Source organism: Triticum aestivum, chromosome 2D, assembly GCF_018294505.1.
Source record: "Triticum aestivum cultivar Chinese Spring chromosome 2D, IWGSC CS RefSeq v2.1, whole genome shotgun sequence".
NCBI lineage: Eukaryota > Viridiplantae > Streptophyta > Magnoliopsida > Poales > Poaceae > Triticum > Triticum aestivum.
In genome coordinates, this window is record NC_057799.1 from 565,845,192 (window position 1) to 565,863,867 (window position 18,676).

General features: G+C 48.4%; 1 protein-coding gene across 1 annotated transcript; it reads left to right on the forward strand.

The window, feature by feature from the left end:
• Window positions 1–8,953: 8,953 nt before the first annotated feature.
• Window positions 8,954–9,775, forward strand: LOC123050012 (FCS-Like Zinc finger 2-like). Its single transcript, XM_044472860.1, has one exon. It carries the CDS (start codon window positions 9,053–9,055, stop codon window positions 9,341–9,343), a length of 291 nt encoding a protein of 96 aa, XP_044328795.1. The 5' UTR covers window positions 8,954–9,052; the 3' UTR covers window positions 9,344–9,775.
• The last annotated feature ends 8,901 nt before the right edge of the window (window positions 9,776–18,676 follow it).

Genomic DNA, 18,676 nt, shown 5'->3' on the forward strand with positions numbered 1-18,676 from the left:
ACATACTAAACGATCGAGTGCTAAGCTAACGGAATGGGTCAAGTCAATCACATCATTCTCCTAATGATGTGATCCCATTAATCAAATGACAACTCATGTCAATGGCTAGCAAACATAACCATCTTTGATTAACGAGCTAGTCAGGTAGAGGCATACTAGTGACACTCTGTTTGTCTATGTATTCACACAAGTATTATGTTTCCGGTTAATACAATTCTAGCATGAATAATAAACATTTATCATGATATAAGGAAATAAATAATAACTTTATTATTGCCTCTAGGGCATATTTCCTTCACTAGGATGCGACACTCAAACTTCGCCTAGCACCACAACACCCTAAAAAACACTCGTTGCTTAAATTTAAAATAAAACGATTTTTTTCCTTACATCGGATAGAGGCATCATTCAAGGAGTCAGGTCTACTTACTTTATTCTTCTTTCCACGAGCGTGGTCCCTTAAAAGTCCTTAATAAATCTTTGAATTCATCATTATTTGAAGACTCTTATTTCAAAGAGATGCCATACTCCCAGGAAAAAAGCCTGAATGACCTTCAGCAAAAGTGTACCTGTACGCGAAATAGCAAGGGAATTGATACAGGGAAAGATTTGTTCATATGATAAGACGTGATTTGGCCGAATCGTTCATGTTATGATTTTCTACATCCTTGGGCTCTGTGTTATCTACAGGATGTTGTATGATGAGATAGAATGTAATGGAAATAGAAACAAGGATAGCTAAAGTGTTACCTACTCTTTAATACTCCTAAGGGTCAAATCAAGCCTTTTAATTCATTTCTTTTTTCTTATATTAAAATTCTTACATTAAAGAAATAATAAAATCTCCCCAAGTAGGATTTGAATCTACGACCAGTCAGTTAACGGCCGATCGATAAATGCGATATGAGCCTATGTGTTTCACACGCAGCCGACCAATAGGGGAAGATTGTGAATCTTGCGAACCGACCGCTTTAAGACCATTATTGTCTTCTCTCACTCAGTTATCAATTGGCAAAGATTTCCCATTCCTTTTAGCCCTAAAAACGACAATGGTATGGTACTTTTAGGAATATTTTGTTTGATTTTGGCTCAATGTTTACTACTAGGTTGGATCAGATGTTAGGAGTCCATAGATGAAAAGGGGCTGGGGAGAACAAGAGAAAAAACTAATATCATGTTTTGGATTTTAATTAAAATCCCCTTTATGAGTGTTTTACGTAGAAATATTATTATTAATTTTCCATATTTTGCCCCTTTTTCATGGAAAAAGGAAATATGAATTTCTCCATTCATTTAATCCTAGTTCGAGACTAACGGGGCTTGAACCTGTAACTTCGGTCTTGACAGGGCGGTGCTCTGACGAATTGAACTACAATCCAAGCTTTTAATAATATTGTCGTGATTTGTCATTGATCTCACCTGAATCGCCCCATCTATCCTCCTAAGGAGAACTTTGTTTGGTTTGTTGCATTGCCAGAATCCTTGTTCCATATTTGAAGCGGGTTGGCCTCCGGAGCGTGAAAGAGGTTCAAAAATCTGTTATCTTTTTATAAGGGCTAAAATCACTTTTTTGGCTTTTTGACCCCATATTGTTGACAATTGTTTTAATTCTAATTGTCCGGGTGTTTCGTCTTTTCATCAGAGTTATGACACGCCAAGGATCCCATTTGTTCAGAACGAACCAAAGTGCTGCCGAAACGTGAAATCCATGCACAAACAAGTTCCAGTACATAGTTCAGGACTCAATTTGCAAGGTGCTCGGATAATTTCATTAACTTCGTGAGCAAGATCGTGCCCTTCATTACGAGCTTGTACACAGGCTCATTCCAAGTTCGAAGTACCTTTTTGCGAAAGAAAAATCCGCTTCCTGACATGACTGCTAAGGTTCCATGGAGGTATGGTGACCATCTGTACGGAAAACAGGAGTGTGATAATGCCATGTCCCAATATATCCACACCATTGGTCATCTTAAACCTTCAGCGCTTTTTTACATTCATAGAAAGGAGATAAAATGAGAAATCTTTGACATTCAAACTAATTAGAATATCATAAGGACGGACAAGAGCAAAGGTTTGAAACTGCTTCGTCCTAGGAATTGTTCGAGCTACCATGCTTTTCAGACACCTACGCTGGCATCGATGGTGATGTCCAAAGGAGCAAGCTTGGGAGTTCTAATAGGACTTTGAGGCTGTAACTAGTTTTCTAAAAAGAATGGAAGATCCGGCAAATAAGGTGGCGTTCTCCGGTAGACATATTTCGCTGCGAGATATTGATTGTTGTCCATGCTAAGGAAAGGTTAGGTTAGCTCAGATGGTGGGTCCTACATGATAAGAAAAATTAAAAGGTCTCGCGAAGAAAATAAACCTATTTGACCATGAGTTGGGTTTAGAATGTCAGGAGACAGTTCGGTCCGTATCCTGTATGGGCGTTAGAGCGTTGAGAGGAAATCTGGGCCTGGTGCTCTCCTCTATCTTTTGACTTACTTAACCATCTCCCTGAGAAAATTAGACACCAAAAGCCAAAATTGCGAAACTCAATGCAAAAGAGGGTAAATCGGCCCCCACGTCCTAATTGAACTCCCAGAGAGTATGCCTTTTTACCTCATAAGTAAAACAAAATCGATAGGTGGTATACTATATCTATTTGTTTATTAGAATTCCTTATTTTTATTTTTCTTCTATGATTATTTCTGAGAAATCAATTCCAAATTAGTTTGTCGGGTGCACTTATCCCCTCTTGGTAAGCCGAAGACCATATCGTCTGCGTAGCCAAATCACAATATTGATCATTTAAAATCTATCTTTCAAAGATTCGATAAAAATACTAATTGAAGTGACTCGTCTTCAAATCTACTTTGGTTGGAGTTCGAAAAAGGGCCTTTGCTCGGTAGCTCCGTAGCTGATTTTTTTCGAACGAGATCATAAAAGTTATAAACTTACAAAATAATCCACTTTCATTGCAAAAATCGCCGCTATAGCTATCATAGTATCCGCTAAGTTCACGGGCTAGAGATAAGCGGACGGGGCTACATTTCTTTTCAATTTTCATTGAAGAGTTTCTATCTATTTCGTTCACATTTTAGGTTGAGCAGAGACGCTAGGGAGTCTGTGGTCTTCCGTTCGCTTTTATTTATTCTTTTAGAAAGAGATAATAATTCGTCGCTTCCCTGGCCACTAGGGAGTCATCAAAGTCTGAGTCCATACACTTGCTAGCTAATACTAGATCATCAAAGATCTGAGCGGGTAGCAGGAATCGAACCCGCATCGTTAGCTCCGAAGTTACGTGCCTATGACTTTGTTTCCCAGGAAATCCGTGCATGATCATAGGGGCGATGTTTTACTTCACGGGCGAGGTCTTTGGTTCAAGTTTAGGATGGCCCAGCTGCACCTGTTGAAGAATGAGCCGACGACTCATAGGAGTTTCACTTCTTTCTTATTGTGGTGGCTATTATGGCGTGGCTGAAATGAAGGAAAAGCGAGATGATTCTACTTAAGGAGTATCTCCGAGTTAAGGAGTAACGAAGCTTCTAGGCCCCTTCCCGGCTACTGGATCACTCCAGTGCTTTAGGTACTATGGCCCTTCTGCCATCCATTGCAATAGAGCAGTTTCATGAGAGGGTACATCAGGTGGTTCGGTGTTTTCTTGATCCCTACCTTATTGACTGCAACTTCTGTATTCCTATTGAATCTGGAACGCCCGAAGCACAAAACTATATAGGTAGCCCTACCTACGATTAGAAAAGTATCATATTTTTCTGTTCTAGTAAATCTTCCACCCATTCCTTCCTATTTCTTTAGCGGGATTATTCGTGATTGTGTATTTGCAATACAGGCGTGTAGACCAGAATAAATTTTGCCTATCTACTCTTGTTTGGCCAGGAAATAAAGCACAGCTTTGGGCCCAGGAAGGAACCGAAGGAGTGCGTGTTTCATCTTTCTTTCTACTAGTTGTTTCCAGTTGGTAGAGCCCCGCTCTTGCAATTGGGTCGTCTACTCATTTATGATAGATGTATTTATTCATATAGTGTTTGTTTCTTATTTAGGATCTCGACAATACGAAGCAATTCGTTGTCATGTTCTAATTGAACACTGTCCATTTCTGATATGATTAAAGGAGAGGCCCAAATAATTCGATTGGGATCATTGCTGACCCATACCACATAGTTCCGGCAAGTACGAAAACTACACAAAAAACTGCATGAAATATTGAAATATATTATGAATTGATGTGTTTTCTTGGGGCGGGTTCAATTCCCGTCGTTTGCCCATCGCATTATTGCAAAATCTAAAAATGCAATTTTCCAATTTTGAATCAAGAGATTTGTTGTGGAATTTGTCAAATGTGTAAAGAGTATGCTATAAGAAATTAACCGGTCAGTTGAATATTCCGTAGCAAGCTTCGCTTAAATTGTAGCAGTTCACAAAAACTGTACGTTGCCAAATTTAAGTAGTCCCTTTGGTCCTTTTTTACTCCCTGTATTAGATCTTAGTCAAGTCAAACTTTACAAAGTTTGACAAAATTTATATTAAAAAATATCAAAATCTAGAATACAAAATATATATACTATGAAACTACATTTCACAATGAATCTAACTATATTGATTTGGCATTGTGAATGTTGGTATTTTTTTTTATAAGTTTGCTCGAAGTAGGGAAACTTTGACTTCAGACAAAAACTTATATGCAGACTAAAATGGACCGGAGGAAGTACGCTGCTAAGCAATCACCGGAGAGAACAAAACGAAGTTAGATTTAGTGTTTGTGAAGGGAGTACGCAAAACGCCAGTTCGAAGAAAAATATCGCACATTTACACGACTGATTGGCTGAACACACGTCCCTAATCTGTCCGTTTCGCTTTTTTCAGTACGTTCCTCTCACGACTCATCCCTGAGTCAGACGCATCAGGAGATGATTAATACTCGCTTGGCGCATTGGTTGGTGTGGAGCGTCGACATTAGTCCTGGCCATCTCAGGCCCGGCCCTGTCGGCCCACCCAGGCCCAGCCCTAAAATCCAGGGCCTAGGCCCGATGGGCTTGCCCGTGGGCCGGGCTTGGGCCTGAGTTTTGAACCCATTAGCAGGGCCTGGACGGGCTTGGGCTTGGCATATTGGCATTTTAAAAAAGAGGCCCGGCCCACGGCCCTAAGCCCTAAGGGCTTTTTATCAGATGGGCCGGGCTTGGGCTTGAAAAGTAGGCCCGATGATAGGGCCCGGGCCTCAGTTTTCTGCCGTGGGCTTTTTTAGGCCTGGCCCAAGTCCGGCCCGGCCCGGCCCATGGCCAGATATAGTCGACATACAACCAACGGTGCGCGCCGTCACCGCTTTGCAGCCCGTGACTCGACGAGTATGCAGCAACAGCTATTGTGCACGTGCTTTTGTTCCTGGAAGCGAAAATTAGCGAGCCCAATACTCCACACCCCGCCGCCAAGGTTAGTTGTGGTCGGCAGTCGACCGCGAGTACTTTCAAGAGATCGCCGTGTGTGCCGGCAATAATTTGTAGTGAGATACTCCCAAGTTTCACTCCCCTCCCGAAGGAAGATGTCGACCTTTTGCCGATGTTTGCGTACTCGGATGATTACGTCCGACGCGTCAGAAAACAAATGGCGCGCAGATCTCGAGAAAAGCTGCGCCCCAGGACGAGACCTGCCTGCCTCGCCAGCAAGAAAGATCGGTGGAATCTTGAGTTGATCCCTTCAACGCTCAACGGCAACACCAGCTGCAAGCCTGCAACTGGGAGGTGGCTCGATGAAACGTGCACGATCCCCGAGCTAGCTAAACAAACCTGGCTGGCAACATCTCTCTCTAATTAAACAGCTCAATAATCTCGTATTTTTCTCTAGCAGCATCCTTGAGCCTGAAGTTTTAAAGACTGCAAATGGCCGCACACATTGCTTGCGTAGACAAGATCTGCAAGTGTGCGCGCGAGTCCACTGCTCGCACGGATGCACCACAGCTCCCTCAAGATTCCCTCCCGTGTAACACTGAGAGCAACTCTAGCAGACCCCGCCCCCGACCCGCAAAATAACCGTCAAAATGCGGGTACGGAGCGGAAAGTCTGCCTGACCAGACACTGCATCCCGTCCCGACCCGCAAAAATTTGTAGGGTGTGCGGCAAATTCCCGACCCCAACCCGGAAAAACGCGGGTTTCCCCCTCGCGGCTGCGGTGCTCTGCATCACAGAGAAGCAGTTGGCGGGAGGGACATTTCAGCCCCGCGCTTTTTCCCCCTCCTTCCGCCGCCGCCCGCCCTTGCTTCCGCCCGCCCGCCGCCGGCGATTCCGGCCATATCTGCGGGCGGAATCGCTCCGCGGGGCCGCCCCACACCCTCCCGCGCCGAGCTGCTGCACCGCCCCTCTGGATCCGGCAAGAAGAGCCGCCCCCCGTCGCCGCCGCCGCTGGGGATCAACCACCGTCGAGCGCACCTCCCTCGTCGCCGCCCAGGATCACCCGCCACCGGTTAGTCTCTTTTTTTATGATTTTTGCGAGCTGTGTGGTAGATTAACGCGCCGGTGTGCGTGTAGATGGAGTTGACCCCGTGCGAGAAGTTCTTGCTATCCGATTCGTTCGATTCGGACGACTCGGATGTGGAGACCATGCTTGCGACCTTTCGGCAGCAAACATTAGTCATGGCGCTTGCCGTGAAGGAGCATGAAGACGAGTACCGGAAGAGGAGGCGAGGATCTACTGTCGGGCGTCTGTGCATTCGTCGGAATCGCCATCTCGGGAACGAGATGTTGATGCAAGATTATTTTGCGGAGAATCCTACATATCCTGCACACCTCTTCCGCAGAAGGTACCGAATGCGCCGATCCCTCTTTGTGAAACTTGTTGAAGCTTGCGAGGTAAAGTATTTTACTCAAAGAAGGAATGCCGCGGGCTTAAAGGGATTTAGTGCATATCAAGAAATCCCGCAGCGATGCGGGTGATTGCATATGGCGTTCCGGCTGACTATGCCGATGAGTATCTTCGCATTGGTGAAGATAGCACAATTGAGTCTGTGCGTAGATTTGCGTAAGTGATCGTCCGTGTCTTTGGTCCTGAGTATCTTCGGGCACCCAATGAAGATGACACAAAGAAATTGATGGCAGCTAATGAGAGGAGAGGTTGGCCTGGCATGCTAGGTAGCATTGATTGTATGCATTGCAATTGGAAAATTTGCCCCAAGGCTTGGCAAGGAATGTATTGTGACAAGTCTCGTGATGCAACAATTGTGCTAGAGGACGTAGCATCCGAGGATTTATGGATTTGGCATTGCTTTTTTGCTATAACGGGCACTCTCAATGATATCAATGTGTTGCAACGCTCTCATTTGTTTGCTAGGCTTGCTAGTGGTGATGCTCCTGCTTGCAACTACACTATCAATGGGCATGAATACACAAAGGGGTGCTATCTTGCAGATGGTATATACCCTCCTTGGTGCACATTTGTCAAGAGCATCAAAGAACCCAAAATAAAAAAATGTGAATTTGCAAGGGTACAAGAGGCCGCCCGAAAAGACATTTAAAGAGCATTCGGTGTTTTGCAATCTAGGTTTGCCATTGTCCGTGGTCCTGCTCGTTTTGGGATAAGAAAGCCTTGAAGAACATCATGACATGTTGTGTTATTCTATACAATATGATTCTTGAAGATGAGAGAGGAATGAACTTAGAATTCTTTTACGACAATGTGGGTAGCCGTGTCAAACCAGCTAGAGACCCAAACCGCATTAGAGCTTTTCTTCAGACATACAAGGAGATTGAAAATGCAGACACACACTTTCAACTTCAGAAAGATCTCATTGAGCACCATTGGCAAAGGGCTGGACAGTGACTAATTTTTTTATTCATTTGTATTTGTATTCATGACAAGTTTTGTATTGCATTATTTAAGTTTGCTACGGTGATTTGAATAATTATTTGTAATGCGGATGATTATTGTTTTATGTTCGATTTGAATAATTCAGTTTGTTTTCGATTGTTGAATTATTTTGGATTTGATATTTGCGGGCTGATGATATGCGGGATGCAGCGGCGCAAAGAGCAGACCCCGCATAGCCGACCCGTAAAAAAGCATATTTCGTGAATATACTTTTTTACGGATCCGTTTGGGGGGTCTGCATCTGTGCCAGCCCGCGCCGGCCCGCAAAAGCTGTTTTGCGCGAACTGAAACGAGTTTTGGGGGCGGGCGGGATGCGGGGTCTGCTAGAGTGCTGTAAGGCTAGTCATAGTGGGGAGTAACTTAGAGTAGTAACATGCACATATTACTAGTCTATGTTACTATTTTCATAGTGGGTAGTAATATAACCGTGATAACATATAGATCTTCATTTATTGCTTTCTAGACTCATTTTGCACTGAGAAGCGCTATGTGATGGTAACATATTATGTTACTCTATTTGCATCTCTTATCATTAATTACTTGACACATCATCTTCTTTGCTTATGTGACATGTATGTTACTACTTATGTTATTCCCGCTATGACCAGCCTAACTGAAGGAGGGGAATCAGAATTATTTTCTATTTCTTTCTTTCCTTCATCTCGTGTTTGTTCAAAATATCACATACTCCAGTACAGTGCACGATAGGCATTGGTATCCATTATTAGCCATGTGGGGCATTCACAAAATATCACAACTTATCAGCGCTAGTTTAAGCAAAAAGCCTGGCGCGCTAATTATCAGCGCTAGTTTAAGCAAAGTACAGCCGGAAGATATTTCAAGTATTTTTGAGAGTTTTCAAATACAGCTACATTTCTAGCCTTCACAAAATATCACAACTTACATCGACAGGGACGTTCCAGAGCGATGTTTCCTTTCATTGTTCGGGACCTGGTCGACCTCGCCCGGACAAACCACGATTGCCGTCGTTTTCCTCTCGGTGGTATTCCGACGCCCTTGCCGTGTTCATCACCACGCACCATATTCCATATATACCTGAGCCTTCCCCTCCTTTCTTCACACAACTCGCTCGCTCTCCTCTTCCTCCCTCTCCTCGCAGCAGCAGCAAGCAAGTGCACCACCAAGCTAAGCTCTGCTCAGCATTTCACTCCAAAATCACCTACACACACATACCATGGTGGCATCGGTGGCCTGCTCCTTCTTCTTCGACGACGAGCTGCTCGGCGAGCACCGCACGGCGGCGATGGACGCATGCTCGCTCTGCGCCAAGCCGCTGGCGCGCGACAGCGACGTCTTCATGTACAGAGGAGACACGCCCTACTGCAGCGAGGAGTGCCGCCACGAGCAGATGCACCTCGACGCCGTCTGCGCCAAACAGGCCGCCCGGAGGCAGCAGAGATTCTCGGCGGAGACGGAGTCCCACCGTGGGCAGCGGCAGTCCAGGAAGGTGTCCGTCGCGAGCTAAGCGGCCGGCCTGACCGGCGAAAGTTTTGTTTGAATCGACAAGATCTGAATTCTGAAGAAACAACATCTGTATTCTGAAGAACCATCGATGTCTCCGTCTCACCGGCCGGCGCCCTAGCCTGGACCGGTGGAGGCACCAGATGCAGCTTGCCGCCGCCTACGGAAGGCAAGGCAGGGCAGCCGGCAGCAGCATGACGCGGCACGAAGAATAGGTGCCTGTAGATTCCCCTATGTCCATGCCAAGCTAATTAGAGCATCTACGTGAATTGATTTGCTTCGAAACGAAATACAAAAGGCCATGGATCTGAAGAAAGCAATCAAACATGATTCATAGTATTTCGTTACTTCCTTTGTCTCAAAATGAGTGCCACTGATTTAGTATATTTTTATACTAATTTGTATTCCCTCAGTTCTAAAATATAGCGCGTCCTTGGTTTCCGCGTTTTAATTTTGATCATAAATTTAACCAACAAGACTAACTGCGCCAGAAGCAAAAATTATACTAATGAATTCGTATTCGAAAAAAGTTTTCAATTATATAATTTTTTATCCCGCCGCAGTCTCTTGTTAGTTAAATTTATGGTCAAAATTGAATTTTGAAAAGCGCGGACGCACTATATTTTGGAACTATTAAATAAGGGACACTTAGTTTCAGACAAGGAGTATTTGGGTCCTCTTGTGCGTCCCTCTCTTGTTTAGTTTCCCTTCAATGACTCGATCCTGTTTGGATTTGGGTACCACATGCTAGGGACACTTTGCAAGAGCACTGTCAGGGGAAAAACATAATGGCCCGACCTACGAATTATCTTGCCCCTAAATTTTGTTATGCTTTTGGGATTATCGTCTCTAGTGTTTCTAGTGACATGGCAATATGATTTTAGCAGGGAATTTATCCAGATAATGTTATGATATTTTGCTAAATCTGAATCTTGTGAGATTATCTACTCCATGTGTTCACATTTTGTTCTCAAGAACACCTCAAAGAGGGTAGAGGGTTCCTGCATTTTATTAAGAAGAAGAGAATTGTCTGGTCAATCACGGATAACCGGGCAAAACCCCGATACAAGGCACAATTTAAGGAGGAAAAACCGGCAACTCCTCCCCCCCCCCCCGCCACACACACCTGCACGCACCTCTAGATTGATTAAGGGACAACCATGCAAACACCCCAACCACATGATTGATTAAGGGACAACCATGCAAAAAAAAAGACCATGCGTTTGATTAAGGGACAACCGTGCAAAAACCGCACGGCTGGACCGGTGAACTAGCCATCCTTGCGGCATGAGGTTGCCACCGATGCCATGCAGAGTCGCGGGTCTACCTCATAGAGCCGGCGTTGCATGGCCGCCCGAGGTCGCCTCCTTGGCTAACATCCACCACCCGGAACCGCCACTCCGGCATCCACCGCCCTGAACACAAGGCAACCCTGCACAACTACCGAATACTTGCCGCCCCGTATTGGCCAAAGTTTCCAAGGCGGCGCCTCCAACAAGGTGACGACATGGGTGTTGTCGTCGCCCGTTCTGACATTTATTGGGTTTTCACTTAGAGATCACATGACACTTGTGTCGGCTAAGGTAGCTCCTCGATGATGCCTTCAGAAAGGAATGTGATGCCCGAGGATGTCATCGTAATTGGCATAGACCAAGCAAGTGCAAGACATTCGCCGAGAGAACCTTCACCACCGCTGAGCCACACAAGGGAGCCCGGGGCGTAAGGACGCAGCAAGATGAGCAAGGAGCATTATCTCGACCACTAAAACCACCTACATGTCGCAGTGGCAACGGCACCTCACGCCACCACACCTATGAACCGCCGATTTGAGGACGCCGCCCCGGCTTCCTCAAGCCCCAACCTCTGCTCCGACGCACACACAGAAGGAATAGACGGAGATAGCACCGCCACAGAGGCCAAGACCCATATCCACGACCACTAGAGCACACCCGCCTAAGGGGCGTCGCCGCGCCGCCATCCAAACATGTAGCTCCCTGCCACCACCGTAGCTCCACAAGCCAAGGGGGGAGCCCCTATCCCACAAGTGTGCCCTACCGTCGCCACAACCCTGCTAGATGAGCACAATCGAGTGCTGAGGGAGTCCTGGACTAAGGGGTCCTCGGGCGTCCGGCCTGTTAGCCATGGGGCGGACTGATGGCCTGCGAAGATACAAAGACTGAAGACTGCACCCGTGTCCGGATGGGACTCTCCTTGGCGTGGAAGGCAAGCTGGCGATCAAATATGTAGATTCCTTTCTCTGTAACCGACCTTGTGTAACCCTAGATCCTCCCAGTGTCTATATAAACCGGAGGACTTAGTCCGGAGTTGAGAGACTCATTACCATAGTCATACAGGCTAGACTTCTAGGGTTTCGCCATTACGATCTCGTGGTAGATCAACTCTTGTAATACTCATATTTATCAAGATCAATAAGCAGGAAGTAGGGTAATAAGCAGGAAGTAGGGTATTACCTCCATAGAGAGGGCCCGAACCTGGGTAAACATTGTGTCCCCTGCCTCCCGTTACCATAATCCTTAGACGCACAGTTCGGGACCCCCTACCCAAGATCCGCCGCTTTTGACACCGACATTCGTGCTTTCATTGAGAGTTCCACTGTACCGTCCCCAAAAGGTTTGATGGCCCCTCCAATCATCGACAACGATGCTGTCCAAGGGGAGACCTTCCTCCCCGGGCAGATCTTCGTGTTCAGCGGCTTCGCACTGCGGGCCAACTCGCTTGGCCATCTGGAGCAGATCGATAGCTACGCCCCTGGCCATCCGGTCAGATTTGGGAGCTTGAACTACGTCACGGATGTCCGTGGAGACTTGATCTTCAACGGATTCGAGACCGCAGCAGTCGCTCCCCATCGCCACGATGAACATGACTTGGATCTGTCATAGGGCCATGCCCAGGAAATTGCACCTATAACTGCTCTGGCCTTAGATCCGGAGCAGATCGCGTCATCCGAGGACGGGAAGCTCAACCCCGCCACGGAAGCCGCAGATTCTATGGCGTTGGAGCCGCACACAGATCTAACCTCGCATGATGTCTGTGTCTCCGGAACCTTGGACTCGCTTCCGGCTACAAGTTCCGAACAGTGTGCATCCGCGTATGACGGGCAGGATCGGTTATCGATCGCCGAATTCAACGTCGCGGACATCTTCAGGCACTCGCCTTTAGGCGACGTGCTCAACTCATTGAAAAACCTATCCCTAGCAGGGGACTCTCAGCCGAATTATATCCGGTTCGAACTAGAGGCTGATGACGGGGAATTTCGTTTCCCACCCACCACCCACTTCATAGCCACCGTCGAGGACCTAACTGACACGCTTGACTACGACTCCGAAGACATCGACGGTATGGACGACGATGCCGGAGAAGAGAAGGCCCAAAACCCGCCGTTCACAGGACGATGGACGGCCACTTCCTCATATGACGTATACATGGTGGATGCACCAAAAGATAATAGCGGCGACGACAAGGAGAACCCAGCGAAGGATGACCCTCCTAAGACACAACCAAAGCGCCGGCGTCAGCGGCGCCGCTCTAAGTCGCGCTGCAGCAAGGACAGCAACACCGGCACAGGAGACGATAACACTCCAGATGGTGCCGAAGACACAGAAGACCCCGATGAGCATACTGCCGAACAAGACAATCGGGAAGATGGGCAAGTTAGCCCTTATAAACAGGCCATAGACGAAGATTCAGAGGACGGTAGTTATCATCCGCTCTCTGAGGAGGAGGTGAGCCTCGGCAACGAGGATTTTATTGTTCCGGAGGAACCTCTCGACCAGGAGCGCTTCAAGCGCCAGCTAATAGCCACTGCAAGGAGCCTGAAAAAGAAGCAGCAGCAGCTTCAAGCTGATCAAGATCTGCTCAATGACAGATGGACTGATGTCCTAGCAGCCGAAGAATACGGCCTTAAGCGCCCAGCCAAAAGTTACCTGAAGCGCAAATTGCTGCCCCAGTTCGATGACGAGGCGCTGGAGCACGTACCATCATCGCGCAATGCGGCCGACCGACCACCACGCGGTCGGGATAAAACGGCAACTCAAGCCAAACACCAGACTGCCCCACCTCGCCGTAAAGGCAGGGATAAAACAGCTCGGGGTTACACATATGACCTTCGGCAAGACCTGGACAGTAGGTCAGGGCATACAAGATCGATCTATAGATCGCGAGGACGTGCCTCGACACGCGATGACGGCTACCTATTCGGACGTGACAAACCTAGTCACGCCCAGGCCGAAAACCGCAGACGGACTCCATCGGAGCTACGTCGTGATGCGGCCCGATATAGAGGCGCCGCACATCCTCTTTGCTTCACTGACGAAGTAATGGATCATGAGTTTCCAGAAGGGTTTAAACCCGTAAATATTGAATCATACGATGGAACAACTGATCCCGCGGTGTGGATCGAGGATTTTATTCTCCACATCCATATGGCCCGCAGGGATGACCTTCACGCCATCAAATACCTCCCACTCAAACTCAAAGGGCCAGCTCGACACTGGTTAAATAGCCTGCCTGAAAATTCTATTGGCAGCTGTGAGGACTTGGAAGAAGCCTTTCTTGACAACTTCCAAGGTACATATGTCCGGCCATCAGATGCTGATGACTTAACTCACATAGTTCAACACCCTGGGGAGTCAGCCAGGAAATTCTGGACCAGGTTCCTAACTAAAAAGAACCAGATCGTCGACTATCCGGATGCCGAAGCCCTAGTGGCCTTTAAACATAGCATCCGGGATGAATGGCTCGCACGCCACCTCGGCAAGGAAAAGCCAAAATCTATGGCAGCCCTCACGACACTCATGACCCGCTTTTGTGCGGGTGAGGACAGTTGGCTGGCTCGCAGCAAAAACACGGCCAGCGATGCAAGCCCCTCCGAGGTCAAAAACAGCAACGGCAAGCTCCGACGCAGCAGACACAAACGCCGAAGTAATAGTGACAACACCGATGACACTACTGTCAATGCCGGATTCAGCGGCTGCAAGTCCGGTCAGCGGAAGAAGCCGTATAAAAGAACCAATCAGGGACCATCCAGCTTGGACCGCATACTCGACCGTCCGTGCCAAATCCATGGCACCCCAGACAAACCAACCAACCATACCAATAGAGACTGCTGGGTTTTTAAACAGGCCGGCAAGCTAAATGCCGAGAACAAGGAAAAGGGATCGCAAAGCGAGGATGACGACGAGGAGCCCCGGCAGCCGCACACAGGGGGACAGAAGAAGTTTCCCCCCAAGTCAAAACGGTGAACATGATATATGCCACACACATACCCAAAAGGAAGCGCAAGCGCGCACTCAGGGACGTCTATGCGATAGAGCCAGTCGCCCCAAAATTCAATCCATGGTCGTCCTGCTCGATCACCTTCGATCGCCGGGATCATCCGACCAGTATCTGTCATGGCGGTTCAGCCGCACTGGTCCTCGACCCAATCATCGATGGATTTCACCTGACGCGCATCCTCATGGACGGTGGTAGCAGCCTCAATCTGCTCTATTAGGACACAGTGCGCAAAATGGGCATTAATCCATCACGGATCAAACCCACAAATACTACCTTCAAAAGAGTTATACCAGGTGTAGAGGCCCGTTGTACGGGCTCAATCACACTAGAGGTTGTCTTTGGATCTCCGGACAACTTCCGAAGCGAGGAGTTAATCTTCGATATCGTCCCCTTCCGCAGCGGCTATCACGCGCTGCTCGGACGGACCGCATTTGCTCGATTCAATGCGGTGGCTCATTATGCTTATCTCAAGCTCAAGTTGCCCGGGCCATGGGGCGTCATAACAGTCAATGGAAACACGGAATGTTCCCTCCGTACCGAGGAACACACCGCGGCCTTAGCAGCAGAAGTACAGAGCGGCCTTTCCAAGCAGAACCTCGGTTCGGCGGCTAAGCTCCCGGACACTGTCAAGAGTGTCCGGACTATTCCGCAACATGACAGCTCGGCTCGTCAAGAGCTCGATTAGCAATTCGGCCTCCGTCCCGGCCCCAATGACGTGGCGGCATTAGTACCGCGCGTACATAACTACGCACTCAAAATACCATGGGCATAGACGGAGGCATATCTACCTTGTGATCCATAGTACGGCTCGGCCGCTCCCGGACACATATACTTTCATTGTTTCCTTTTCCCCTTTTCAGGTTACTTTTCGACAGATCTTCCCTGATGGCTAGATCACTGGTCCTCTCGAAGGACAAACACACCAAGATGGCAAGAATCACAAGCGTACAGGGGAATTTCAAGGTGGTTTCGTTAACAATCACTCTACCTGTTTTCACGCGCGCGCTCATATGATGGGCACCGAAGGACATCAACATACAACTAACCCTATGGTGTGATCCACGCGCGCGCTCATATGATGGGCACCGAAGGACAGCAACATAACCACAAGCAAATTAAACCAATCATAGCAATTCACCAATTACCGATAGGACAACGAAAATCTACTCAGACATCATAGGATGGCAACACATCATTGGATAATAATATGAAGCATAAAGCACCATGTTCAAGTAGAGGGTACAGCGGGTTGCGGGAGTGGACCGCTGAATATAGATGGGGGAAGGTGATGGAGATGTTGGTGAAGATGACGGAGGTGTTGGTGAAGATCGCGGTGATGATGATGGCCCCGACGGCGTTCCGGCGCCACCGGAAGAGAGGGGGAGAGAGCCCTCCTTCTTCTTCTTCCTTGACCTTCTCCCTAGGTGGGAGAAGGGTTTCCCCTCTGGTCCTTCGCTTCCATGGCATGGGAGGGGCGAGAGCCCCTCCGAGATTGGATCTGTCTCTTTGTCTCTCTCTGTTTCTGCGTTCTGGATTCTGCCCTTTCACCGTTTCTTTTATAACCGGAGATCCGTAACTCCGATTGGATTGAAATTTGAACACGATTTTTATCCGGATATTAGCTTTCTTGCGGCGAAAGAAGGGAAACAACCGCCTTACAGGGTGTCCGCGAGGGTCAGAGGCTCCCCCCTGCCTCATGGCCCCCTCGCGCATCGTCTCGCGATGATTCCACTTCCCAAAAATCAGATATATTCCAAAAAATCTCCGTCAGCTTTTATTCCGTTTGGACTCCGTTTGATATGGATTTTCTGCGAAACAAAAAACATGCAACAAACAGGAACTGGCACTGTGTGACGCCCGGATAATCAAGCTACAGTAAACCTCTGCTAATGGTGCCACGTCACCTCGGTTACTGTTGATAAACTCGAGTTAGTTCAAAAACGGTTCAAGTTAAAATTTAAAATATAGGCCAACAATAAAAGTTTTCAAATAATGAAAACTAAACTAAAAACTAAATTGTTCAAAATTTAGAAAATAAATCATGGGTGATTGTGGTGGAGAAACCACATTGTTAAAAAAATGTGTAGATGCAAGAAATTAATTAAAACAGGGGCTAAACAATTACTTAAATGCTTTTAATTAGCAAACAAATATAAACCTTTTTTTATTAAAGTGTGAAACTTCTTGTCGCAGAGGGGTAATTTAAGACACTAATTTAAGTGTTGGTCTCATATTTTTATAAAACTAAAATCTACTAGTAATAAAATAAAACAGAAAAGAAAAATAAATAAAAGAAAATGGAAAAGAATAAAGATAAAAGAGGAGGACCCCCCCCCCACTAGGCCTCGGCCCAGCTGGCCATCGGGCCAACCAGGCTGGCCCATCCTAGGGCCTACCTAACCCCCACTACCCCGAAACCCTAACCCCCCACGCGCTCCACTCCCTCCCCCGTTTCCTTGGATCGGGATCGATCCCCCCCACTCCCCTCGCTCCTCTCCTCCCCACTCGCCTGTTCTGGATCGACGGGAGGGACCCGATCCCGCGCCGCCCCGCGCCCCTGACGCCGGCGCGCGTCCCCGACGCCGCCCCGACGACCTCGCCTCCCCGCCTCGCCCCGACGTCGCCCCGCGCCTCGCCTTGCGCCCTGCCGACGACCCCCCTCCCTCGCGCCCGTGCCACGGCCTCCTCCTCACCGGACCCGACCGGATCGACCGTCGCCGCCGACCGGGACGACCTCGACGGACGCCATCGCCGGCCTGCTTCCTCTCCGTCGCGCCGTCGTCCCCGACTTCCTCCTCATCCTCCCGTTGCCCCGATCCCTACTCCCCGCCGTGAGCTTCCTCCCTACCCCCCCCCCTTTCTGTCGCCGGCGCCGTTCCCCCCTGCCGCGCCCAGCGCGTGCTTGTACGCGCTCCCGCGCGCCCGCAGCCCAGCGCGTCGTGGCTTGCCGCCGCGCCCGTGCCGCATCGGCCACGCCCGACGCGCGCACCCGCGCGTCGCCTCCCTCCCCGGCGCGCTCACCGCGCCCTGCCGCTGCTCTGCCTCGCCCCGTCACCGCCCGCATGCGCCACCGCGGCGCCTCCCGCCTTCGGCCGCCGCAGGCCCCGCCCCGCCGCACCTTGCTCGCCGGCGGCGCGCCTTGGCCGCGGCCACGCCTCGGGCGTGTGCTCGCGAGCCCTGGCGGGTTCTTCCCGCCCCGCCACCCGTTACGCCCGCTCCGCCGGGCCCCCTTTACCACTGACCAATGGGTCCCCCCTGTGTCAATGACAGATGGGGCCCACGCCCTTGGAACGCAAAATAATAATAATAAAATAATTAGAAAATAAATAAATAAAACAAATAATAAATTTAAATAATTAATTAACTAAATTAATTAAGTTAATTAATCCTAATTAACCTGTTAGTTTAATTAAACAGTAATTAATTAGCTAAGCCCTAATTAACCTAAACAGAGAATGACAGGTGGGTCGCACTGGACCCACATGTCAGTTTGACTTAGTCAACCCCTGTTGACTGCTGATGTCAGCATGACATCATGCTGATGTCGTAAATACAATTTCGAATTAAATTAAATTTCAGAAATTAGTAAATTTTTAGAAAATCTTATCTTTTAAACCGTAGCTCAGATGAAAATACTTTCTACATGAAAGTTGCTCAGAACGACGAGCCGAACCCGAATACGCAGTGCGTTCGTCCGCCACACGTCCCTAGCATAGTGAACCTGCAACATTTCACCTCCGGTTCATCTGTCCGAAAACGTGAAACACCGGGGATACTTTCCCGGATGTCTCCCCCCTTCACCGGTATCACCTCATACCGCGTTAGAACACGTCTAGCTCTGCCTATTGTCCTGTTATGCACTTGCTTGCTATGTATTTACTGTTTCTCCCCCCCCCCCTCTTCTCTTCGGTAGACCCCGTGACGATGCTGATGCCCCTGTGGTCGACTACGTCACCGACGACCCCTCTCTCTTGTCTGAGCAACCAGGCAAGCCCCCCCCTTGATCACCAGATATCGCCTATTCTTCTCTATACTGCTTGCA